This window comes from Cetorhinus maximus, chromosome 20, assembly GCF_964194155.1.
Source record: "Cetorhinus maximus chromosome 20, sCetMax3.hap1.1, whole genome shotgun sequence".
In the NCBI taxonomy this organism is placed as follows: domain Eukaryota; kingdom Metazoa; phylum Chordata; class Chondrichthyes; order Lamniformes; family Cetorhinidae; genus Cetorhinus; species Cetorhinus maximus.
The window spans coordinates 69,074,502-69,102,001 of NC_135898.1; the positions used below are offsets into that span (position 1 = coordinate 69,074,502).

Consider the following 27,500-nt stretch of genomic DNA (forward strand, 5'->3'; position numbering starts at 1 on the left):
AATCATTTTTTAACATTTTGATGCATGTCTACCATCTCACCAGAGGAAGGGAAAAGTTTACCAGGACTCAATTTTCAGATGATGAATGAAGCAGGTCTAAACGTACGAGTTCTGTGTGAAGGATAGTTCATTTAATGCAATTCTAGTAAATATGTGTCACTGATTAGGACAAATAGTCGACTTGTATAATAGCAAAAAAAAGCATGTCTTTTTCTTTAATGTGTTCCCATTCAAACAAAAGCAACAGAGTAATATAAAGCTGCAGCTCGGACTCAAAACCCCTTCTGTCCTCAAATGTCATCATTAACAATTACCCTTTTGGGGGCGTTTTGTCTTCCCATCTTACCTGTCAATAGGGATATTTTTAGAAAAAAAAACAACCACGATATGTTTCCAAAAAATCCAATAAACAGGTTTTAAAGTATCAGCTGCGAGAGCCTTTTAGAATTGCCTGATCAGCTTTAAGGGACTTATTAGAGAGAAATTTATTGACAGGAGGACGAGCATATCTGTCCTTCTTTGATTTTTTTTGCAGGGCTTGCTGACAGCTGGTACCCACAACAGGCCTGATCAATGGATAACCAATACAGGTATCAGACATGGAAGAAACTGTTTTACAGTGACAAAAGATGTGACAGGACAAGGAAGGTGAAAGAAACAACGCCCCTACACGAATGTTACCTCAGAGAGTAAGACAAAACCAGAACGTAAAATGTAACTCTTTATGAAATGCCACTTTATTCATTTTAATACAGCCTGCCCATGTATGTTTAGTTGTTTAAATTCAGTAATTAACCCATGATCTGATTGCATTCATTGTTTAAAGAAAATGAATATTACTGGAGGTGTGCACTTACTGCTGAAACTATAATAATAAATATATATATATATATAATATGGCTCTGTTATTCCTCTTTCAGCACAAAGAATGCATTGTGACAACATGGTAAATCTTGTTTCAGCTTTAGTTACTATGTTTACTCATCTCTATGATTTGCTTTTTACTTTTCAGAAAACTTAAAAATGTGTTTGACTGTTGTTGAGAGGTGGCTTTAATGTGTAAATAGTACACTACTGCCAGTAACAGGATGACATTTGAATAAACACAAAGGTCCTTAAAAAAACACTTCAGATATATTGCCCAGAAAATGCTCTCTCAGTATGGGACCTTTAGAGCTGTGGGCTAGTGGGAGCTTGCCAAAAAAAAGAGGGTAAGCTGTGGAAAGTAGGGAACTGGACAATTTAGTAGCCAGAAGTGGGGTTTTGGTAATATGCCAAGTACTGCTGAACTAGAATTCAATCCAATTCTTTGCACAAATGCCCTATCAGAGAAAACATAAATTGTGAAAGGTCACTGGAGAGTAATGATTTCATAAACCTGAAATTGAATGTAAGCCTTTGTGCTGAAATGATCATTTATATCTGAGACTAGCAAATGTATTACAAGACCTGGAACTAGTTCCAATGTATTCAGCGTTCAAGTTTTTCTGTATCCGTTCAGAACGTGTTTACGATTGGCTGCCAGTATCTGTGTTTAGTTACTGGCTTCAGTCTGCTGCAAACGACACATTGACTCCTAGTAATTTGCGATAATTTCTATAATTGAGCAAAAGAAGTTTCTAAAATGAGGGTGGGTCAACAAAACTTGTGGGTAGAAGAGGTCAGCGCTAACTTCTAACAGAACTTTATTCATGGCATGCCGTGGATATATGCTTCAAGCAAAACAAACATTAATTTGCTCAAGTTCCTTTTGTTAAAAGACAGCATTTAAGTGAAATGCTTGCTTTCCTTTCAAAACAGAACATTTTACCACTAGAAAGGATCACTTCTTAACATAAAATGTAATTTTACAAGATGGATTTAACTGCAATCTTGTTTCAATTACTGGTGCGACAATTATAATTTGCAGTAATAAATTAATTGTGACCAGTGCTCCAAATCATTTAATTAAAATAATATCACGGCAACTTTTTTAAAGTTGCAGTACTTGTTGTACTTTCCTTGAATATAATTTCGGGTGATTTGAGGTGCAGATATGACTTTGTACAAAAGTTTGATTATGCACTGTGGTATCAGATTACTTCAGTGCTTCTGATTTAACCCCAGGAGAGTGCAACGTTCATGTTGACAAAAAGCTGGAATCAATCAGAAACAGCATGGCACAATCTGGATGAAAAGAGGTGTCCAATAGTTAAGTAATTATTTGTGAATAAATAATCAGCCACGACTCATATCTGAATTTAAAAAAATCACCCCATATTATTAGTTTGACCAATTTACTGTTGAATATGGTAAAAATATAGTTAATTTAATTTTAAACATAAGGCAATTTATATTATATTTTACAGTCTATATGCTAATTTACTATTAAATGGCAATTACACAAAGTGTGATTGTTAATTCTGGCACTAAGTGCTCGTTGCTTGAAATTGTTAGTTCTCTCTCATTTTTGACCTTCTTACAAGAGGGGTGAGGTGTACAGGGAATAAGAAGGACTTGTGCAGAAGAACCGGACATGTCATTTGTGGCTCATTCTTTTAATTCACCGTGCTAATCAACTGAACTGCTACTGTCTCCCATGGTAATTGTATCTTTATAATGACTGCAAGGGGCAGGGAAAAAAAACTGCATAGATATAGTGGGATATGTTTGTTCTGTCCCTGATGAGAATCAGCACAATCCTCTTAGTATGTGTGACTAATGGTGTCCTCCACAAGCTATTCCCTGAGATTTGGCACTTTAATAGGGCTGTAGATAAGCTGTTAATGTCTTTAAGTTATACTTTCCACAAGCTGTATGCCCTATACTATGCTCTTGCTTCATTATCCTGCAGCCTCATTGCCCTGCGTCCCTCCTCATGCTGAGAAGGTTAAATGCTGGAGTGGCTAGTCAGGCTGCAAGCTTGGTGGGACTCTGATGGAAAACAGCTGCCCTGGAGAATCAGTCCCTCCTCTCCTTGGGTTCACATCATTTTCATATTGTGAAATACAGTTCGACTTAGCTCGGCTTTCAATGGTGAAAGCAATTTTCAATGATTATCTCATTGTCCCCATCAATTTAGGAGCACTCCAAATCAGGCCAAAGCTTCCAGGTCAGACAGGCTATGACCTCAACTCCCCTCTCTCCCTGCTGGCATATAAGTTCCTATTTCCTTCTTTCTACCTTTTGAATTTCACATCGTTGTTCAATCATTAAATATGTTCAGAACTTCCGAGCCTTTTTTTTTTCCCAACTTACCAGTGTAGACAAATCGTCCAGGAGCACCTTTGCAGAATTGTTTTGACTTGTAAGACAGGGTGACTTCTACCACTCCAGGAATGTGCCGAGGTGGGGTTTGAACTCTGATGGCGTGGGGAGTTATCAGCTAGAAGAATCATACAGTAAACAGACTTAAGGCTAAGATGACAGAGATAGAAATGATGCTTGCCAGTTGAGCGTAATTATGAAAATTAATCCAAATTAGGAACACATCTGAAAATTTGCCCTCTTCTCTCACATGCAGTTCAGAGATCTGTAGCTTGACAACATCGCTTGTAAATGATCCTTGGTTTTAGCTTGCAGGAAAAGCCACGAGGCATCATTCACATGAAAATTGCCTCCATATGTCTCCCTAAGTTCTCTTCTAGTAATTTTCTAGTGCTAATTATTCAATTCCATTGAATGATCGCGTACAAATGATTATCCACTAGATGGCGTAGGTTGACATCAGCTGCATTTAACACAATTTGTCCCATAAATTGCCCAATGTAAATACATCTTCGAGACTCATTGAACAAGTCTTTAACATAAAACTTTGCTTGTATATGCCACAACATGCTGCATATTTTATCATCCAAGTCAGAGAGCTTACCTCACTCCAAACCAGCATAGTGCCGAATACAACTTGCAAACCATCAAAAAAGTTGTCTCCTATTATGATGACTGTGGCTCCACCAGTGGTCCAACCTTCACTAGGGCTGATAGCTTTTATGCATGGAGTAGCTGTGTGTACAAAAGGAAAATAAGAGCTTGAAATCTATCGTCCTGGCTGCAAGATCCCGTCCGCAATGACAAATCATGCAAAGCAAAGTCACAAAGTGAATGATTGCTCTCTGCAGTTTAGCAAAAAAAGCACAATCATATCTCAGCATGTTCATGTAGTAAAAGCAAACCATTAACTGTTTTACACTGTAAAGGCCAAGCAGCAGTTTGTGAGCACACAAGAAAAATAGCTTGATGTAGCAAATTATATGTCAGGGCAAATATGGCTATTACAAATGATTAAGCATTGCATGCATGTGGCATGTCAATTTATCTGCTTTGCTTTACAGATCTAAGCAGAGTCAATCAAAAGGTTGTTGAGGGAGATGGAAGAGCAAATGCTCTGAATTTCGATTCCTCATAAGCAGCTAATTGGGTTGGGTTTTTCATCCGCGAACTTTGCCTTTGGTTCAAAACTTCATTTTCCCCTGTCATTCAGTAATTACTACTTTTCACTTTTCATCACAAAAAATCAAAAGCGCTATATTAATACTTCTGTCAAAGGTACACATTTTACATCTAATATTGTTTGTCGACATGAATCCATGAGCCATTTACTTGACCTCTCTTTGTCTCTAGAGTCCTCACATTTGCATGAGTTATTACAAGTGGTGCAGACTTAGCACAGGAGGCAGCAGCTAGCACCAGTCAATCCCGGCTCGCAGCAGCCGCTGAACTGCAGCAATGCTCAGGCTGAAGGCTGCACAGCCTCTGTGTGAATCGCTTTGTTCTTTACTTTGATCAGGCCTTCTTTACATGGTGTTGACAGACCTTTTTCATCGGCTTTGATGGTCTTTTGTATGCTGACTTTCATGCAAAGGAGCAAATACTGGGACATACACTTTCCCTATGACAAGCAAGTCCTGCTGCTGCAATTTTTACCTGTAGGGGTTGCTTTGTAAAGTGTCACATACCAATTGTCCTCAAATTAACCCAAATACCATTCAACTATTTCGCTAAAGCAACCGATTTCTCAGCTGGATAAGTCGAAAATTTAAGGAAAATATACCGTAGATTTTTGTGGGTCTGTTGTTTCTGACAAGATTACTAAATTTTAATTAAAATTTTCAGCCACTACCTACATGGTACGCTGTGTTGTTGCTACATCACAAGCTCTGTTCTGCTTTCAATGCATATTACTTATTGGTTCAAAGGTCAATTTTATTTATTCCTAAATATAAAATATAATTAATGAAAATTATGGTACTCTGTAGATATCCAGTGCAATAATTCGCATTTTATATCAAATTTTGTTACATGTGCCATTCACTTGGTTGCCACTAATCAGTTTAAGCAGCAACTCCAAGACAGCCATTGTTAATCACCAGTATCTATTGTTGTGTCGTATACTTAAGACATGCCACCTTTCTTTATTTGCTTTTATGTTGGACTAGTGGAGGTTATATTTGCTGATTCCACGTGCATCTCCCTCTGCAACAGAGGATCTGAGCACACACTGAGAGCCTGCCCTTAACTATTGCTGTTGACTTCATGCTAATAAGTTCATACAAATTTTCATTTCTGAGGCTTCCAAGTGACATTTGCTTTTCTTAATTGCACAGAGATCGTTTGAAAAGGATCAGCTCTCTAAAGACTGACAAGTCTCCTCAAAGGGAGTGACCTTCATCAGCACAGCCAATTATGGCAAATAATTCACACAAAAAATTACAGTAAACAAATTTACTTTGGAGGTGAGAGAAGAAAAGAATATATGATTTGCTGCATGCACAAGAGGCTGCTGTCTGGCAGCTGTGGCCTGACAAGCTCGCACATCACCGAGGAATTTGCAATGCTTCTCAGCAGAGAACATGGGTCTGACTCCTCCTGTGCCTTGAGCCATCTTCCTTCTGCCTGTATTTGCATACATTTCAATGCACATACAGAGAAGGAACATGTGTTCAATGGGAACCATGGCAAAATGAATTACACAGACAGTGTTAGAGATCTAATGATATACATGCACAATGCACTCAAGCAGATGATAGAAATTGGAAAGAGCAGATGAAGACAGCAGCAGAAGAACAGCAAATCTGTGCTTTTTCCCCTTCCTCCTGTTAGTTGGAAAAAGTTGAGGCATTCATTCAAACTATACTTCGCACGATTCACAACGCGCTTTCGGTTAGAAGCTGCTCCTCAACGCGAACCAAAACCCAGACGTGACTTAATGTGCATCTTTGGTTTCGCGCAAGTGAATCTTTTTTTTTAATTCTGACTGCTATATTTACATACGTAGTCACTATAATTGCATGGAATCTTCCATTTTCCGAATTTTCTGTACTTGCTACACTTTCAGCTCTATTTAAATTCTGCACTTGTTACCATTCTGTGAACATTGAGCATATCTGCTCCCCAAGGCAAAGCTACAAATTGTGTGCTATAACTGGAATTAGGACACGGATTTTCAGAAAAAAAAACCACTTTCGTGCAGGCACCTTATTTGTGCTAAGGATATTATTTTATTACGTATCTTTTAAATATGTTTTCCCTCCATTTTACTCAGTTCTCCACTTTTATATTGCCCTGCATCATGCATGCACCTATCTGCAACCTTAAGAGCAGATGTATGATCTATTCCCAAATTGCTACTATTGTCGCTGGAAGTGAGCAGAAAAAGCACAAGTTGACTCACTCTGCCTCCCTCCCTCCCTCCCTTTGGGGAAGTGTGTTGTTTCGAAAGGTCCCAGAGACAAACCAGCTCAGCTTGTGAACCCACTGTTTGAGAAATCATGGGCCAGAATCTTACGGCCCCTCATGCCTGATGGGATATCACGGTCCTGCCGGACTGAGTGGCGGTTTAAATGGCATCTGCCAGGGGGAGATAAGCCGCGGCAGGGCCGTAAAATCCTGGCCGTGGAGAAGATTCTGTATCTGACTACTCCGCCGCCTACAGGGCGCTTTCAAAAATAATACTTGTCACGCAAAAAAATTACTTTAACACACTGCACAAGTTTACAACAGGATGGGACAATACTATTTTTTATGGGTTTCAATTTACATAACTTGCATATATCTTTCAAAATCCTTGGTGATCGCCATAATGCACGCATGGAATGCTGTTGCACCATTCCTGTCGTTGCCACTTCATTTACATAATAATGTGGCACACGCTTGTGCCAAGTTCCAGATCAGCACAATAGTGCTGAAAATAGCTATTCCATGTGATTGTGCAAAAAAAGATGCAGGAGCAACATTATTTGTGATTGTATGGAGACTTTTAAAAACCAGGCACTGGTCACTTAGCATTGGTCATTGTTAACTGAATCCATTTTTGGTATTTTACTAAGAGCGTTACGTTACTTTTTAAATCGTGATTTTACAAATGATCAGTTAAATCAGCATTTACTTCTGTGGTTGCCACAGCGCATCAACTAATCATGAAAGTGTAACAGCAAGTTTTGTTATTATTAAAACCAGAATTATGAACAAAGGATATAAATTTCATCAAGTGGAACTTTTCAAAGTAAATGACTTTCATCGTTAATGCTTTCTAATTTCATATGGATTTGCCAGTAGAGCCTCTCTCCTGCAACTTTTTCTACCATAACTCCGGAGCGTTACAACAGCATTTGTCACCTTTCTTTGGATTTACGATAATAAAGCATTCAAACAAGCCTAATCTTGCCTCGCGAAGACTTCTTTGTTCTGCGTACTAAAATGTCTTGTAATTGTGCTTGGGATGTCCAGATGGCTGGTTGATACTCCAGCTGATAGGATTATACCTTTTACCTCTCCTAGGGCCATCTGTTCCCTTTAACTCACTAAAACCCTGCAGCCTGCATTGAGTTGTCTTTATTGCATAAACCTAACAGCATTACAGGCACTTGGCATGCAAATCACTACAGTGCTGCAGGCCTCATACTGGAGGCGGGGTGGGGGGGAGTGGTGGTGGTGGGGGGGGGTGCAGGGTAGTGAGGGGGGAGTGCTGAACACTGATGGTGGTAGAGTAATTTACAAAATCAGTAACAAAAAGATTAAAATTTGATCCTCTACAATGCTTGAAGGTGCATCCATTGTTTTGCTTTTCCCCCCATCAGCTGTATTCAGCAACTGTAAATAATCTGTATTTTGTAAGCTCTGAAGGATTCAATGGCAGGCTTCCACAGCAGCAGCAACAGCAGCAGCAGCAGGGGGAATTAGTTCTCTTGGAAACGGTCTGCGAGTGTGTATATACTGCTGGTGAATATTAGATGATTGGATAATGAGGTGTTAGCAAAGAGAAGCTGCATTCAGACACATATCTGCAGCTTTCATGGAGGACTTTCTGATAAAAAAATGTGTTGCTAATTCAAAGCATACTGTCTTCTTCAAGCACAAAACTATTCAGCCTGTGTAGGTATGGAATTACATTTTATAACTGAATATCCTGCTTTAAATTGGCCATTCATGTGTTTTTTTTAACATCCCACCCAGAGAGCAGTTTAAGGGTGAATTTTAGTGATTCTTTCAGTTGATGGATTATTGGTCTGTAAGTTAACGGGATGGAGTTAAATTGTAATTGCAAGAATCCCTATTATTTTCAAGCAGTTAAATTATGTAAAGAGATGTGCAACTGCAAACTCCAAGTCAGGATGTTAGAAGATTTTTAAAGTTCACACTACCCCATGATCTTAGGTAAAGGTGTTACTTCGATTTTATTTTTGGGGCATTCAGCTGTCTGCTTTCCCACTTTTTACAATAGTTTAAGTTTCCACGTTACTACTGCTGCTACTGTTGATGGTTTCATTAGAGGACTTAGTATCAGAATAGCAAGCATGGTTGCTTTAACCCATAATGTGACTGGTTCCATCCCTAGGGAAGAATAGGCCAGGGTATAGGATTCAGCCTTTTTAATTGAGGGCCTCATTAGTGTTTGGTTCCTAGGCAAAACACACACCTATTTCAATGGATACAAAGCAGATAAACAACACATCATAAGCCAGAATGACTTTTTAAAAATCTATTTGTATATTAAAGAGAACACTCTGAAAAAGCATTTATGAGAGATAGACAAAATTAACTTGAGTAAACAATTGTGGCGACAGATTTGATTTTAATATATAAATAAATACATCAGTTTGCAATTTTTTTAAGAATTCCCTCCCCCCGGCCAACCCCCTCCTGACCCCGACCCCCAGTGACAATGACTCAAGCCAGAGGTGGGTTCCCTCAGTTGTCAGCAGCTCTCTGATATCTTACACAGGTGACCATTGTGTGAGCTCAGAAGTGAATGTTATCGGGTTATGTGACCATTGGGGCATCGTGCATATATGTGTTTTCCAGCAGAGGTTATTGGAAAGGAAACAACAGGCAGGCTCTACCTACTGAAGGGTCGAGACAGTGAGTCTACCTTCCATGCTCAGAGGCGTTGTGCACAAACATGTTGTCTGAGACAGCAGGGCAAAAACAACAGAGTTTTCACCTTTTCCTAGCCTGGCAACAGTTAAACCATCTGAGGTGTGTCCACCCTGCCTGCCCTGCTGAGGTCAGCTAATTCAATACAGACCAGTGCAACCCGCGACCTTTCGAGTCTGCATGATGCAGAACAAAGTGGGGCATTTACCCACTAATCTCTCTGGGGAACCCATGATTTTCTACATTAGACTTTGGTTGATATCAAATGAAATATCACACATCATTATCTCTAATATTTCAATCCTTGACATTTCAGCTGGTGAACTTATTTATTAAAATGAAATATCTTTGGCGAGTCTTGAATGAATACAACATTTGGTGTTGTTCTATGGAACACTGTTCACTTTTACATTACACTTAAAAAGAATGGAGATGCAAGTCTGCTTTTTTATTTTCAATGTACTTTCCTCTCCCCCAAAAACCACAACTCTTATCAAATGAGGTGAATGAGTGTTTTTATTTTCGCTCAATCTACCCTATTACTTTGCAGTTTCCATCGAGTGCAACTGGAGCGGGCAGAGGTTCCGTTTTAGTCCATTGTACTTCAGATTTCAGCAATTCTCTGATCCAAAGTTATTTTTCCCCTAGTTTTCTCCACATTCTACAGTCCCATTGCAGGCGAACCAGGCAAATCACTCGGTCACGTATAATCAGTTGGAAGAAAAATATTTTTCGTGCTTTTTTTTTTCCTCTCGTATGCAAACCCCAGTTTTCTCCTGCAACAGCAGGGCCCAGCAACAGGAAACTGACCTCACAGTAAATTCTTTACAGATTTGATCATGTTTTTTTTACCATCACTGTAACTTACAAATCCAACCTGCCAGTGGAGTTCTATTGCTGCTGACCACGGCGAGACTGTTGCCAAAAAGAAATAAAAGCAATGGCAGAAGCTGCTAGCAAAGTAAAATAAAGTGATCTATTCCAAAGAAACTGCAGATGATGTGGTTTTGCTGGAAAGTATACGGTGCTTAAAATGAAATTCAGGAGACAGGGAAGTAAACAGACTCAAGATAAAGTAAAATGGTAGCGTTGACTAACTTGCTTGGAAATACTTTTTGACCAATGGTGTGTAACATGTATTTGAATGGAAACGTAACTTGAAGATTGTATTACTGAAAGAATAGAAACGTAAGATGTAATGAAAAAAAGGTTTCTACAAATCATAAGGCACAATGTAAAATGTGTATGCCTACCATTTTCCAGATAAGAAGGGGCCGTACCTTCTGAAGGGTCAAGGCGGCGAGCCCGCCTTCCATGCTTAGAGTTGTTGTGTACAAACATGTTGTCTGAGACAGCCAGTACATGGCCATCGACATTAACTGTTGTCGATATAACAACCTGGGAATAAAAGCACACATTGGTTAGAGGGTAGACACAGTATTGTGCAAAAAAAAAGTCCACAAAGTGCTGACACCTTAATGAGCTGAAAAGAAATACAAGGGCCTTATTTTACAGTTAAATTAAACTGTCTTTGCTGAGAGTGTGGAGTGGTGCCAGAATAAGATGCTCCTTTCAAGAACAGTTTATGTAGTCGCTATAAATACCTGTCATTCATGCAGCCTGTGTAAAAGCTTTCTCTTATAATTGTGTCTCTTAAAAACCCGCCGCACTAATTACAATTTAATCTGCCTATTATGTTAACAAATGAATGCAATTCATGGGAATATTCTACTCACCATTATCAGGCCCTAAAACACCCCTCAAGCTACTCATTTAAATAGTTGCTGTTTTCATTGATCTATTGATATATTGATTAACTAGTTTATCTAATTAGAATTACCTCACTTGAGAATGGGTTCACATGAAAGGAGGTAAGGATTCTGAAATTACCACAAACTCTTTAATAAATCAGTAGGCTTTCCTGCTTTCTCTTGGTAAATTATCCTGGGTCAATTTTCCACTTGCATTTAATCACTAATAATGAACTTTTTTGCATCTGAAAGAAAGGGCTGAATATGAATAGTGAAAGTGTTTTCAATCAGTGTAAAATAAGCTCCTCTCAAGTTCATTTTGATGGTGATTGACCCTGGTATGTCAATGGAATTTCCTCTTTTGAGTGAAAGAGCTTCATTCTGTGTCCAGGTTCAGGGACTTGAGTTGATGATGGATAGAGGCTTCTCTTCCAGCTGCTTCTCAGTAGTAAGTGGAAGAGAACGCATACAAAATGCACAGTCCTGCTTTAAATGGTAGAGTGTGCTTCTGCGAAATTTATCTTGGAAATTCTGTCACTTGCTCTAAAGTTCACCATGAAATGGGAAGTAACCGTTTTCTGAAATGATTGTTTGTCTGTAGAATGAGACTTAATGTAAACCCTACATTAACTGATATCCTAAAAGCATAATGCAAGGAATTGTCCAACCACAATAACATGCCTTTCTAAAAACAAATTAGAAGTTTCAATTGCCTTCCAACAGTGGATGTGCCACATGTTACGCAAGTAAGAACATCCAGTTCTAACCACCTAAATGTGATGAGCTCCAAAATTTTGAATCACTGCTCTCAAGCAGGAAAGCATGGACCTTGTGTCAGGGTCAAACATCATAACCTGGGGCTGCTGTGGTATAAGCTCTGGAATGTTCTGACTTTGAAGTGTAAATAATGCTAGCATTATTGGATGGAGCTGCCACTAACATAAGTTATGTAAATCAATTACACAAACATTCTTCTATATTTGTAATTCTTGGTAGGTCTAAGAAAAACCTTTATTATTTATGGACCTTGTTCTGATATAAAAGACCCCCTCTCTCGATTCTTACCAAGAGGCTGGACTGCCATCATTGTTTTAGCCCAATAGTATTGATGGATTATCAAATAATCAAAGAATATATAGTAATAACATTATCCTAAAATGATATTCATTGTGCCAATAAACAACCCATGTATATAACTATTACATAAAGAATGCCTACATAGCCAAAGTTTTTTTCTAAATAGTATTGTAATTTGAAATAATTATGTTGAGTAAAAATAAAATGCTTCGCATCTTGATGATATTTCATATCTTACAATATTAAAACGTGATTGTTTCCGGGATATGAGAGCCAGATCAGAGCTTCAAATCACAGCCATCTTTGATTTGTCATCTTATGTAGGTCATTTACAGAGGAAACGTGTGCGGTTCAGCAGAAAACAAAGAATACAATGTTCCTTCCGGCTCCTGCAGTGTACCTCAAGAAAGGTGTTGAGGCAGCGAAATCAGCAAAATGATTGTCTAGGCTCTGACACCCAGTTAAGTCCAGTTAAACCTTCTGAGAAGCAGGGAGATTAGCTGAAGAGACCCAAGAAAGTCCTTCTAGTGACTAGTGTCTCCACTGTCGACCACAAGATCACTGGTGACTGATGCTTCTTTTAGTCGTCAGTGAGACAAAGAGGACATTTCCACTCATTCTAGGTTTGACCTTCTGCTCCACATCAATGGATCAATATCACCAAAGCCATGTATCTGAGAAGCATGAAAAATGGAAACACTGCTGCCTTTTTGCACTGAGAATTTTTATCCTGCTGTAAGATTGTTCTGCTCAATCATTTTGGCTAATATATTTGGTTATTGTTCAAACTGACTACAATGTGTCTCCTTCTATAATTAACCACAGATATCTTTCTCAAAACCATAATCAAATTGCATGATTTATAGCTTGCCACTGCTGATTCCAAACATATACTGGACTCCACCATATTTAGTTGCCTATTCACAATGCATTTAAAACTTTCTACCCTGGCAACAGTTTCCATTTTCACTGTGACTTGTTAACCATGCTGCTTTGTGGGATATATTACATTAATCTGCAAGTAAGTTAATGAAAACAGAAGTGCGTTTTAAACAAAACAAAAAATGCTTATTAGAACATTACTTTCAATAAATAATTGCCTCTTCCTGTAAGAAATGCAGAAAGCTCCGTTAGGCACTAACTGTTGCCTTATTTTGTAAGTACTTCATGGCACAAAGAGAAAACAATACACAGACTCCTGCCAACTGTTAAATGAACAAATAAGTTTAAAATGTATAGGAAAAACACTGCTGCAGTAATATTCCTCCTGAAATCCCAACTGACTGTAAGACAATCTACAAACTACTTTGTTTACAAAATGAAATTCTTTAAAGTGGGATCACTTGAGTTTAAATAAAGTCAGTGCTGTCCAAGGCTGAGCACTTGGGCATAAAATCAAATTTCGATACAGTACTTCTCTTATTTTTAAAGTTTTTTTTTGTTCTAGTGTCGTTCATTGAACAATACATTTTGTCTTGCAAGTCTTTGAATTTTTATTTGACTGCTAGAAATCCAATATAAAGAACAATCAAAGATATGTTTTTGCATTAAACAGAGATCCATGTTAATGGTATTTGACAAATGAATTAGGAATTAATTTAATCAAATGCAAATAATTTGAAGAATTAAATTTACTTTTTTTAATAAACACTTTCGCAAAGAAATTAGACTGTGCATTTAAAATTGAACAGGCATTATCATTAAAGCATTTCACCTGATGGATTCGTGTTAAATATTTTTGTTTATTATTTCATAACTAACAAATTGTTTCAAACTCTTTTACATGAGGTAACCAATGGTATAGCAGGTTCATGCATGAACATGCTCAGTTACGGGGAATTATAGGGAGTAGGAATGTGCAGGTGATTCTCCATTCAGAGTTTCTGGCCTCTGCTGGGTTATTGGCAAGGTGCTAAGTGGAGGTAAGGAAAATTGGCAGGTGTGTAAACCCAGGCCACTCTCCTGTACCTTCTTATAGCTGATTGCACACAGTCATTGCCAGGACCCTGCGAATGGGTCACTTGTCCAACCTTTCAGTCAGGAAATAGTGCATGGCATAGGGTGGTATAAAAAGGGAAGAAAATAAATGTCAGCTAAAATTTGTGCATTGTCTCTTTTCTAACAAACTACATGGGACTAAATTGGGTGACCTCCGAAAACTGGTGTGGGGATCATAATGCACGATGTGGGATTAACCCGCACCCATTGATTGCAAGGCAGGCAGTGTGCCAACTTGGTGCTGACTGCTCATTTGAATGATATCTGTGTCTAGTCAGTGCAAATCTCACTGTTCAGTGCTGGACGCATCAGCAGGGGGCCAATATTGCAAGTGACTAACACCACTTAAGACTACCCTGCACTGCTTAAAGCTAGCTTGCACTGGTAAAACTGGCCTGCACCACGTAAAGCTATCCAGCGCCTCTTAAAAAGGACACACTGCAGCAGATGATGCTGAGAGTTGTGGTTGAAGAGATGTGGTTGAGCAATGATATAACAGGGGACAGAGTGGGCTTTGATGTTTTCGTATAATACACAGGAGATCTTGGTAATAGAAGCGTAAAGATGGAGAAATGTCCTGTATCCCAAGATGGCAGTATCCACATACCTAATGCCCTTCTCACATCCAACTTCCCCCTCATCCCATATCCTCTCATCATTTATAATTTTCAGATGGTGTAAGCAAGCACATTTCATTTGCATACCTACTAGCGTTCTTCTGTGGACTGCCCCATCAAAGTCCAACAACAATAACAACTTGTATTTATATAACACCTTTAACATAACAAAATTTCCCAAGGAGTTTCACAGGAACCATTAAAAAGCAACATTTGACACTGAGCCACATAAGGTGGTATTAGGACTGATTGTCCTCCTGGCAGCACAATCTTGGGCCTTATTCCTTTCAGCTACTGAAAAGGTACAGACTGACTAGGCAGTGGAGGAACAGCAAGATGTGAATCTTGATGGAAATACAGCACCGTCACTTGATTTCATACTCACAACCACCAGCTTGGATACTGACACTGCAGGTATTTTAGACTGCAGAGGCAGCATCTGCACCTCATGAGACACCAGTAGCAGCTGCCAACGCGGGGGCAGCTCAGGTGTCAGCCCGCCAGACAGCATGGTCACACAGGGGTTCCGTGATAGAGGACTCGTGATTGTTTTCAAATCTCTCCATGGTCTTGCCCCTCCCCATCTCTGTAATCTCATCCAGCCCCACAACCCTCTGAGGTATCGTTGCTCCTCCAATTCTGACCTCTTGAGCATCTCCGATTTTAATTCCTCCACTATTGGTGACCATGCCTTCAGCTGCCAAGGCCCTAAGCTCTGGAATTCCTTCCCTAAACATCTCCATCTCTCTTTCTTCCTTTAAGATGCTTCTTAAAATCTACTTCTCTGACCAAGATTTTGGCCATCTGCCCTAATATCGCCTTACGTGACTCGGTGTCAAACTTTGCTTGTTAATGTTTTTGTGAAGCACCTTGAGATGTTTTATTACATTAATGGAGCTCCAACTTGTTGTTGGACTTTGGTGGGGTAGCCTACAGAAGAATGCTGATGTATATGGACAACAAAACACTGGGCCCAAAGGGAAGTCCACTAGAAAGCCTGTGATCAATGTCATGAAGCCTGTAGGAGTATAGCACCAACTTGGCCCAAGGCTTTGCACAGCTTGAATCCCATCCCTTCCAGCATGGAAGTGGTGGCCAACTCTGTTAGTACACTTCTGGGCCCAATCATGATGCACTTTGTGCTGTCCAATGTTGAAGCTTCCATTGCAGTGCTGCAAAATGTTATTAGGATTGGTGAGGTGATGCCCTCGGGAGAGTGGCATTGGCTCTTGGGAGCAAAAACTTGCTGTCCTCTCTCAATGACAGTATTTGTCCTCACACCACTGTTACTTCACTGGTCTCTTTGCTATTGCCTGGCAGCCTGCAAGTCATCTCATGCCAAGATGGTTCAGTCCACAGCCAAACCTTACAGGGCCAGAGCTGCTCAAGGTTAACCTCCAATTCCATCTGCAGTCTCCTCCACTGGAAGTCAGCAGCATCCAATCAGTCATGCTGCAACCACTGGGGTAGCATTGCATAGCAGCATTTTCTTTTATTCATTCAAGGGATGTGGGCTTTGCTGGCTGGGCCAGCATTTATTGCTCATCCCTAGTTGCCCTTGAGAAGGTGGTGGTGAGCTGCCTTCTTGAAACACTGCAGTCCATGTAGTGTAGGTACACCCACAATGCTGTTAGGAAGGGAGTTCCAGGATTTTGGCCCAGCGGCAGTGAAGGAACGACGATATATTTCCAAGTCAGGATGGTGTGTGACTTGGTGATGAACTTCCAAGTGGTGGTGTTCCCATCTAACTGCTGCCCTTGTCCTTCTAGATGGTAGTGGTCGTGGGTTTGGAAGGTGCTGTCAAAGGACCCTTGGTGAATTCCTGCAGTGCATCTTGTAGATGGTACACACTGCTGCTACTGTGTGTTGGTGGTGGAGGGAGTGAGTGTTTGTGGGTGTGGTGCAAATCAAGCAGTTGCTTTGTCCTGGACGGTGTCAAACTTCTTGAGTGTTGTTGGAGCTGCACTCATCCAGGCAAGTGGGGAGTATTCCATCACATTCCTCACTTGTGCCTTGTAGATGGTGGACAGGCTTTGGGGAGTCAGGAAGTGAGTTACTCGTTGCACAATTCCTAGCCTCTGACCTGTTCTTGTAGCCACAGTATTTATGCGGCTAGTCCAGTTCAGTTTCTGGTCATTGGTAACCCCCAGGATATTGATAGTGGGGCATTCACTGATGGTAATGTCATTGAACATCAAGGGGCGATGGTTAGATTCTCTCTTGTTGGAGATGGTCATAGTGTGGCGCGAATGTTACTTGCCATTTGTCAGCCCAAGCCTGGATATTGCCCAAGTCTTGCTGCATTTGGACATGGACTGCTTCAGTATCTGAAGAGTCATGAATGGTGCTGAATATTGTGCAATCATCAGCAAACATCCCCACTTCTGACCTTAGGATGGAAGGAAGGTCATTGATGAAGCAGCTGAAGATGGTTGGGCTGAGGACACTACCCTGAGGAACTCCTGCAATGATGTCCTGGAGCTGACATGACTGACCTCCAACAACCACAACCATCTCCCTTTGTGCTGGGTATATTAGGACAGGCAACATCGAAGACAGGCCCCAAGAGAATCTGCAGGGTGATCAGTTGACTTTTGTATGCAATACAGCATAATTTAATTTATAAATTTGGTATGGAACGTTTAGTTTGTGTTGGCTTTTACTTTTGCATTCTTGTCAAGTGGACACTGTGATGGTCAGAGACAGAAGGAAGGCAAGGTGTGTTCCATAGTTGTTCCATAGGGAATTGTGATTGCAGTTATGGGTATTGCACTAGGGTGAGTTGTTCATGGGCAGCCTGGCCAGAGAGGGGCTACCTCGGTTGCTTTTTCTCTTCCTCTTCCTCCTCTACTGGTTGTGTAACATGCAGCAGACCACTACAAATCTTGACACGCATTCTGTCAAGTACTGCGAAGGTCCTTCAAAGCGGTCCAGGAAGCAGAAGAGTTGTTTCAGCACACCAATGATCTTCTGTATCACATTTCAGGTCTCATCTTCATAGGCAGTCCCTTGGGATTGAGGATGACTTGCTTCCACTCTGATTCAATGGGTTCTGAAACGGCTGATAAATCCAATGCATGATCTTCAGACTCTGTCACATGGGGGGAAGGTGGTGCCTGAAGGGTTGGGAAGATCAGGTATTTGGGGATTTGTTCACTCCCTCTGACTCTACCTCCACACATTCCTGACAGTCTCTCTATGTGTTCAGTGCCTTCCCAAATATACTTTCTCTAATTTGGTCGGTCACAAGCCAGGGTTTCCCATGAGTTGGCCGAGATGTTTGACATCTTCAGGGGTCATCCCTAAAGGACATCCCTAAAGCATTTCCGCTGTCTGCCTGGGAGTCTCCTGCCGTGACTGAGATCCAAACAGAGCAGTTGCTTTGGAAGTCTGATGTCAGATAAATGAACAACATGTCCCGCCCAGCTGGTTTTGAGTGACTGATGCTGGGCAAGTTGTCTTGGTAGAGGATGCTGCTGTTGAACCACCTTTCCTGCCATTGGATCTGGATTTGGATCATTGTATGTACACTAGAATGGTTTGCATACTGGAGTCATGAGCCATGCTTTCTGTAGATAGTCCTTGTTGCCCAGTAGCCATCCTTTTGTTTACTGTGGTTGTTCAAATGCTGCTGCCACAGTGAAGTGCTGCAAAATCAAGGCATCACAAATGCTGCCAGGATATTCTGCAGTGGCCTGCATGATTTGCTGCCTGTGGTCACACACCAGCTGGGCACTGAGGGAATGGAATCCTTTTCGGTTCTGGTATAGGGAGGAGTTGACATGTAGTGCTTCCAAAGCGATGTGTGTGCAGTCAATGTCACGCTGCACCTTGGGGAAGCCTGCAATCTTACCAAAGCCGCATACTCCCTTTGCCCACTTCTCTCTGGCAAGAGAGAATGAAATGTAGTTAGTTCTCATTGAATAAGAGCCTCAGTGTTTTCCGTTACACAAGAGTGCACTGCAAATATCTCCAGCTCCAGACTGGGAAGAGCCAGATGCATAAAAGTTCATCACCATGGTCACCTTCACAGCTGCTGGCAATGCATCCTTGTCCTGCTCTGAGGTTGTGGTTGTTGCTGCAGCAGGGGGCAGATTTCAGTGAGGACCTCCCTACTGAAGTGCACACATCTCTCACATTGTTCCTTGTTGAGGTTCAGTTAGGAGATTGCTCCCTGAAGACCCTGGGTGAATATGGCCTCCTGCTGAGAGCCCCTTCTCTTCCCTCTTCCAGCAGCTTGTCCTACTCTCTTCATCCTCCATGTCATGCTATATTTCAGCATGCCTACAGTGCACCCATGTATGATGGTACTGGAACAAGGGGTCACAGTTATTAGAACTAGAGGACACAATTTAAAAATAAAGGGTCTCCCATTTAAGATGGAGATGAGAATTTTTTTTCTCTGCGGGTCATGGGTCTGTAGAACTTTCTTCCCCAGAGACTGGTAGAGACAGGGTCATTGAATATTTTTAAAGCACAGGTAGGTTGATTCTTGACTAACAAGGGAGTCAAAGGTTATTAGGGCTAGGCATGAATGTGAAGTTGAGGTTACAATCAGATCAGCCATGATCTTACTGAATGGCAGAGCAGGCTCTAGGGGCCGAATGGCCTACTCCTGCTCCTAATTTGTATGTTGCTATGTTCGTACAGAAGTCTTGAAGTCAGCACCTGCCACATCACTCCATGTAGATGTTTGCAACTTGAATCAACAATATGAAGCACCAAAAACTTGTAGAATTATGGTAACAGCCAGAAGAAATCAGCCAATAACTAATCGGTAGTAATTGGTGACCCCTTTAAATAGTGGTGGTTGGGGATTTTGGGGTCCTGTCTTCCGCTGAATATGCGTTCGGCTATGCAAGGTAAAGAGAAGTTATTGGTTGGAGCATTGAGTTCCAAGTGGCACTTTTGGTGACATATCAAAATTGCACACTCATTGGCATCATGATCTGTCTGCTCTTTATATTCCAGCAGATGTTCACTGCATGCGCACTAACACGTGCACCAATATGGCCTCAGGAATGATTCGCCTCACAAGCATACGCATGTACCATTTCGAAGCTCTCCGAGCACTCTACCACCCCAATAAAAGGGCACCAATGATCCCAGTTTCTTGCCCCAGACATTTCCCCAAAATAAGCCCCAAAAAATTAAGAGCCCATTACAAAGTAAATATTTTAATTTTTAATTACCTGGAATCTACGCATGTCTCTTGGATTTCCTGCATTCTTCAAACAGTTCTGATTGCACTTGAGGAAAAACTTTAAGAAGAATCTAAAATTAAATATAGAACACAAAAATATTAAAAATACATGAGAGGAATGAGCAAATGGCTGCTTTAACTGACGGGTGAATAAACAAGATCATCATAAAGAACAAAAAGGTTGCATTAGTATGCGTGGCTCACATATTTTGCTGCCTTTGTATTGCACCTTTTTATTATTCATTAATATATCATTCACAGTTTCCCTTGCATGCACATCTGCCATCAACATAAGTCACTTGATATTCCACCCACCAATTTTTACTAACAACTACTCTGCAATTAAACCAGGCAAAGTCAATACCCAGGTAAATTACACACACCTGCGGCCATGCTTCATTTTAACTACATCAGAATAGCACCTAACAAGGTGAGAGCATACAGCAAAGTTATGGGCCTGTCAAGCAATTAGGTTTCACTTCGGGGACATACGCACAGGGCAATTATGCTGCACATTACAACCTGGCTAATCTTCTGAACAAATGTCATCTGTGAGGAACTGGGTGAAGACAGTAAGACAGTTCATCAGCAAATGTTCCTCCTCTTTAACATATAACAACATAAATGAATCTTTAATGCAATCTGAAATATTTTGATGGGTCACTCGAAGCACTTTTTAAAAATACCTACTTTTGGAGCACTAGGGATGGCATATATATATATATATATATATATACACACACTGTTTCAAACTGTCAAGGCATTTAACTGAGTTTCTTAATGTGCTATAACATATTGTTTTTAATTTGTCAATACCTGTACAAAGGTGACTTAGAAAGCACTGAAACCATTTTTTTTTACACCAGTAGTGACAATCATTATACCATGTCATCAGCAAATTTATAAGAGATAGCAGTCTTTCTGTTGTTGGATGCTAACTTTTTGTATATTTTCACACAATCTAGCAATACTGAGAAATAATAAAGCATTTTCTATTTGGGAAAAGCCTGGGCAAAACAATCTAGATATCCTTTCATTATGACCCCTCAAGTAATGACATTTATGTGTGAAACTTGTCATTTTTTCTTTGAATTGCTTCCTGCATTGAGTCAGCATCTAGCACGCCTGTAACTTTTTGATCTGAAACTGTCAGGCCAGGATGTAGTAAAGCAGCTTGGGCAGAAGGTGCCGGTCTCTTAGGGGGTATTGGCTGTACCAGGCATCAAGGAGTCAAAAGGCATTTCTAGTCATTTGCTCTCTTACCCTTCAAACAGGAACCTCGTAGGTGATATCTGACAGGCTGCATGAATTTATGCTTTCAGCCACCAGTGCTCAGTGCTTGTGCTGAAAGCAACAAAAAAATCTTTTTGTGTGGCAGAAAATCTTTGACTTCAGCACCAATAAACTCTTTATTACTGCCAAACACAGATTTGCTGATCACAAAGAGGTGATAAAAATCCTGTGTTGTCATTAGTGCATTATGCTTAATTGTGTACAGTATGTTTAAGGTTGCATCGGTTGGCCCATTATCAAAATGACCATTATGTACACTAATTCTCTGACCCTGTGTTTATTTCCCTAAAGAGTCATAATCTTTCACAGTAGGTTTTAGAGTAAATCAAGCTTGAAATATGGGCTTTATTTACTTCTGCTTCTCTCCAGCTTGACGGTAGGCTCCAGTTCAAGCCGATCTGCTGCCCCTGCAAAACAATGCCACCCACCAATATGGAACTGGAAATGGGTATAATATGAGGTCTTTGAATTGGTTTTTTTTATTGGCCAATGTAGCTCATTTGGAAATCTACTTTCTAATCTTCAATAAATTCAATTGTTCTTTACAACATGCTAAATTGGACTTTCCTGAGCACCTACATATTGCAGTTCATGCAGTGTCAACCTAGTGTTCATTAACACCAAACTTAACATCCACATAATTAAAATTATCATTACTGGAGCTATTTTAAATATTTAATTGAGGATTGAAAAGAAAATCAAATATGGAATTTAAATATTTACCAAGTAGAAGCAGGGTTTTATGGAAGAGTAATGGACAATGGATATTTTTACTAAAAATTTTCATCTACAGATTGGGTTGCCATGAACAGCTTATATTCTTGTGTAAGTCACTGTTTCAATAAATATTATCCCACAATTCCTTGACAAACTAATATGGCTTATGACTTGTGTATGAACCATGTTGATGATGCAAATAACACTTATTCACAAAAGCTAAAGGTTTCCATGTCATTTTCACAGTCATTTCAATTGATGCATGTTTGAACTATGAATTGGTTCATTTATTTTTACTTTTATGAAGTTGATTAGCAGAGCTCTTTTCTTATCTGATGAAAATCATTTTAATTGTAGTGTTAGACTCAAGTGTAATATCCATTACATTATGTGCTGTTTAAATTCTACATGGGTATTGTGTAAATTGCTCCTTTGTGAGTGTGGAAGCAATTATTACTAAACAGCACTCTTAAATGGCTACAGAACTTTGTGGTGTTGTTCAGACTATCAGAAACAAAGCAGCCTGTTTAATTGTAATTTAATGGAATATCAACGAGTCTATGGCATTAGATGCTGGCAAACGAGAGCAGGAGAGAAAAATTAACTGCAATTATGTTTGATTAAAGCTATCCTTCTCAATAATCAGCTATCCTGACAGGCCATGAGGCTCTGGTGGGTTTCAGGATGGCAAAAGGTGTTGAGCAATATTAGGGCCAATAAAGGAGATATTAGCATAGCTAATTACAGCAGCACAAAACCTGTAAAAGGGACCTCTGTGTATTGTAATGTGTGAAATAATTGGCTGAGTCCGTTATCAATTACATGAGGAATGAATTTGGTTTGTCACTGAAAAGCTGATGAGATGCATTTCATTTGACACTGCCCCTGTCCCCAATGTTTTGATGTAACTAAGGACTTATCAGCTTTTATCAAAAGCTGCAACTTTCCAGTGGCCAAATCACTGATAAAATTATCTTGCCAGCAAGTGTTAGGTAATTAATACAACTCATCCTCACTGCCTTGCTTGCTACTGCTGCTTTTTGCCTAACTAAAGCCACTAATCATGTAATAATGATTTCTTTCCCTCTGGTCAAAGGAGAAATAGATTAGCTCTTTAGAAATGCAGCTGGCTTGATGTTTAAACTGTTTGTGCTCCATGGCACTAGTAATTGAGAATAGAATCAAAAATTTTCATTTTTTTGTATTTATCACTTCTCTCTCTGCACATAACTGGCAACAGCAAGGTTCCGATTAGCTGAACAACTTGTAGATAATGAGTTAGTTCCTATAAGTAATAGTGATTGGAATTTAGCAATAGCTGTGTAAAAATGCCATAAAATCAGTGACCTGATAAGACTGGCAGAGAGTTTACTTTCACACAAGAGGCATTATATAAGGTTATGTATAAATAGAGGCATTCAATCCTTGGAGTAGACAGTGCAAAGAGGAACCATAAGGTACACCCACACGTCAGAGGATATAACTGTGGTTGAAAATGGAGGAACTTACACTCTTCAAGTATGAAAGTGGCTCTGAGAAACTTTATGGGGGTATATATGACAATAAATGGTGCGCAATAGGCAAGGCATACCTACACTGTAGGGCAAGGTACCATGCCTTTAAGGAAGAAACAACTTGACATCCCCAAACACCTCACAAGCAAAGGATTACATTTGAAGAGCAGTCACTGTTGCTGTGTAGACAAATGAAGTAGCCAGTTGGACCATAGCGAGGCCCCATGAGCAGATAATGAATGAATGACATGGTGATCAGTTTTTAATGGTGAAGATTGAGGAGGAAATGTTTGCCAGGATATCGGGAGAATTCCCTTCTCTTCAAATTATCCCACTGGATCTTTTATGATTTAACTGAGCAGGCAAACAACGATTTAGATTACTATCTTGTCGGGAGTCACACCTCTGACAATACAGCATCAGAATGTCGTTCCAGATTATGACCCTCAGTCCATAGTGGAGCTTGAAGCTGCTGAAAGGTGAATTTAAACTAACGTTAGGTAATTCTTTATACAAAGTGATTTACACCTGGAATGGACTTCCAGGTAGAATAATACAATCAAAAGCCTTGGAGACACGTGTCAATCTTGCACCAATTTCAGGTGGAATAATGGAATTGATTAGGAGTAAATTTTAAGATTAACTGGTGCTATAATAAAATAAATAGCAACCAATACAGATTCTGAAAGGAAAATATCCTGACTGACCAACTGCCTTGACTTTTTTAAGGACGTGACATTTCAAATATACCTCGGAAAGCCCTACAATGAGGTGTGCTTAGATTTCCAAAAAAATCTCGACAAAATTCTGCATGAAAGGCTGCTACTCAAGCTTAAAGTGAAAGGAATGAAAAAGAAATTTACTGAGGATAGGGAGCAGAGAATACTTTTTGGGCTGGTGACATCAGGAGGGTGGGAAATACCAAATGAGTGCCCCAGGAATTGGTATCTGGATCCCCACCATTCCTAATAGACATTAATCTATTAGGTGCAGAAGCTTAATAAAAACTGACAAATTTTGTCAATGATACTGAACCGAGTGGGGGGTTGCAGTTTAATCCACTGATGGGGTCAAATGGATTGTCAAAAAGTTGAAAATAATCTAAGGGCAATAGCAGAATGGATGCTCAACTTGTCAAATCACTGCAGAAATTAACTTAGTAAATAGAAAGGTGAACTATACAACCAAAACAGGAGGTTGAAAGCTCAAGGGTTTACTGCTTAAACTGTACATTGCTCTAGTCAAGTTCCACTTTCAGTCCTGTGTCCATTTTATAAAGGAGACATTCAAGCCTCATGGGCAGTGCAGAGATGAGCACAAGACTTCAAACTCTGATGCTAGCGATGAGGAAAGTCTGAAGGAATAGGCTTTTCAGCCTTGAGAAGAGTCAACTAAGAAGTGACCTTATCAGGACATATAAAAGGTAAATCCACAACACTACTTCCTATTACAATGACAAGAGGATAGGTGGGCAAAGGTTCAAACTAGTGAAAGGCAAATTCAGGACTGATGTCAAGAAGTTCTCCTTCACACGACTGACTGATCAACACAAGGAATAATCTTCTGGAATGGGTAGAAGCAAGAACCAAGGAGGTTAATTTAAGAATCATCTGGATGCTGTAATGGGAAGCTGTCTTTTTGTTTTTCTCTAGATGGATGAATTAAAGTGACTTTCCTCTTTTTTTCTGTTATTTAAGAGACTGTTGATTGAGATGATCGTGAATTACAGGTTTTCTAGGTAGATAGGTCATATGGTCTTCCTGATCCCTGCCTATGTTGAGCTCTTGTGATTGAATCTCAGATCTACATATCATTCAAGTTTGTCTACTGCTATTCAGGAGAAGTTACATCATTTCTAGGCAAGCAATACTGCGGCAGGTTGTCCTACATTAAACTATTTGGAAGATCTGACATTTTCAGCTTCTCCATCGCAGGAACATTTCTGCTAAGCAGCAATGAGAGTTGTCAAAAAAATGTCAATCTATATAATGCCTCATCACATCTCTCAGCAATATCCCAAAGCACTTCAAATACGATGCATTACACATGCAAGGTCCCACAAGCAGTGAGAAGCTGGTGATTTTTGGTGGTGTGAATTGAGGGTTGTATATTAACCAGGACATCAGAACTCCCTCTGCTTCTTTGAATAGGTTGTACATTCTTTAACATCCATTTGAATCACCTGAACAAGCAAACAAGGCCTCAGCATATCATTTCATCTGAAAGAAAGAAGCTCAAGAGATTGCAGCAGTCACTCAGCACTACCCTGAAATATGAGCCATAATTTCCCCTAAAGTTCTAGAATGGAGACTGAACCCACATCTTTTGATGCAGAATTGAGACTGCTACAACTGAACCAAGCTGAAACTAACGTTTAGTCAATTGACAGTTCCAACTCTGAGACTTTGTGGCATAATTGACATCAACTAGGAAATAAAGGGAAGACACAATGGGATCAACAATAGATAAGTGTAAAAGGAATAACAATCCATTGGATAATATAAAAAATAATATATGGACCAGGATATAAATCACAAAACAGCTTCCAAAGAAAGGTGATTACAAATCTACCTTTGAATTTAAGACCCCAATCAATTGTGTCACATCACCTCAATTTTGCAATCACACAGCAAATAATTGTAAGGAAACAAACATTTTCATTCAAATAAAAATCCATCTATTATACATATACATGGACTGAGTTATGAACTGTAATTAAATCTAACAGTTCTACTGAGTTTCTTGATATTATCAGAACCTCCCCACACAATTAGACTCCAATGCGGTTGATTCTAACTTGGCAAAATGGGAGCGGTAGACTCTGCGTCCCATTAGTGCTGATGATCCGCTTGTCCGCTGCTACTTTCAGAAAACCCTAGCACTAGGTGGCCAAAGCACCTGCTCATTTCAAGTTATAGACCCTTTTTAAATATGCAAATCAGTATCCTATAATATGCATAAGAGCCTTGACTTCCATTTTAGGATAGAATCATTTGGAACGTGCACCACGCATTTTCTGGTCAATCTTATTGGGGGTAACAATGAAAGGCCCCGAAAGATGAAGTTTTAAAGTAAAAACAAAAAGCTAAAAGCTACTGCGGATGCTGGAAATCCAAAACAAAATAAAAACAGAATTACCTGGAAAAACTCAGCAAGTCTGGCAGCATCGGCGGAGAAGAAATCAGTCAACGTTTCGAGCCCTCATGGCCCTTCAGCAGAACTGAAAAAGTAGTTCTGTTGGACCGGGGAGGGGGGTCAGAGTCCCCCACAAAAATAATGTGGGCTGCAGTCACCCTGGGACCCCTCCCACACCCCCCCCCCCCCCCCCCCACCCCCCCTCCCACACCCCCCCCCCCCCCCCCCCACCCCCCCTCCCACCACCAACACCCTGGCACCCCCCACCCCCACTCCAGTCATCAGAATGCATTCATCCAGACTTACCTTGCTGTCCGACTGGCGATCTGTGGGCAGTTTGAGATTTGACTGGCTTAAGTCCACCTAACTGCACTGGGACACCCATAGAGCACCAGTTTCTCAAAATGGCTCTGTACACTTTGCTCCCCGAAATAGAAAAATTGACACCAGTAAGTCCTTCTCTGTATATATCATTTTATTTCTTTGATAGCTTCAAGAAGTTTTCCCATGCTACCACATAGGTAACGAAACTGTTGTTTGAGATCCAATCAAGTGTCCACCTTAAGAAAAATGACACGGAGACAAATTTGTTTCTTAAAACGACTGGCTCCATATTTGTTTGGTTACAAATATTGGTGCAGCATTCAACTTCTTTCTTCTAACGTTTAACCAACTCAGCCTTTATCATCTTCAGGTCACCAATATGAGTAATACTACAGAATTTTCTTGTAAGACGTAAATCAAGAGCATATATCTATAAGAGCTATGCAATTAAAATCGGAGTTTGAAGAGTTTGTGGTGATTGATGGGGTAATAGTCACTCTTGTGCTTCCCACCAGATTCT

At 40.1% G+C, this 27,500-nt stretch overlaps 1 protein-coding gene across 8 annotated transcripts in view; it reads right to left on the bottom strand.

Moving 5' to 3' along the window:
* ebf3a (EBF transcription factor 3a) overlaps nucleotides 1-27,500 on the bottom strand; it is a 138,024-nt gene that overhangs the window by 24,344 nt on the left and 86,180 nt on the right. For 5 of the 8 annotated variants that reach the window (XM_078564888.1, XM_078564889.1, XM_078564893.1 and 2 more), the window contains 4 exons: nucleotides 19,987-20,068; nucleotides 10,605-10,749; nucleotides 3,851-3,981; nucleotides 3,238-3,364 (listed from right to left, as the gene is read on the bottom strand). In XM_078564888.1, the coding sequence (XP_078421014.1) occupies nucleotides 3,238-3,364; nucleotides 3,851-3,981; nucleotides 10,605-10,749; nucleotides 19,987-20,068 (485 nt within the window). The remainder of the gene's footprint in view (nucleotides 1-3,237; nucleotides 3,365-3,850; nucleotides 3,982-10,604; nucleotides 10,750-19,986; nucleotides 20,069-27,500) is intronic. The other 3 variants (XM_078564894.1, XM_078564892.1, XM_078564890.1) reach the window with 1 other exon arrangement.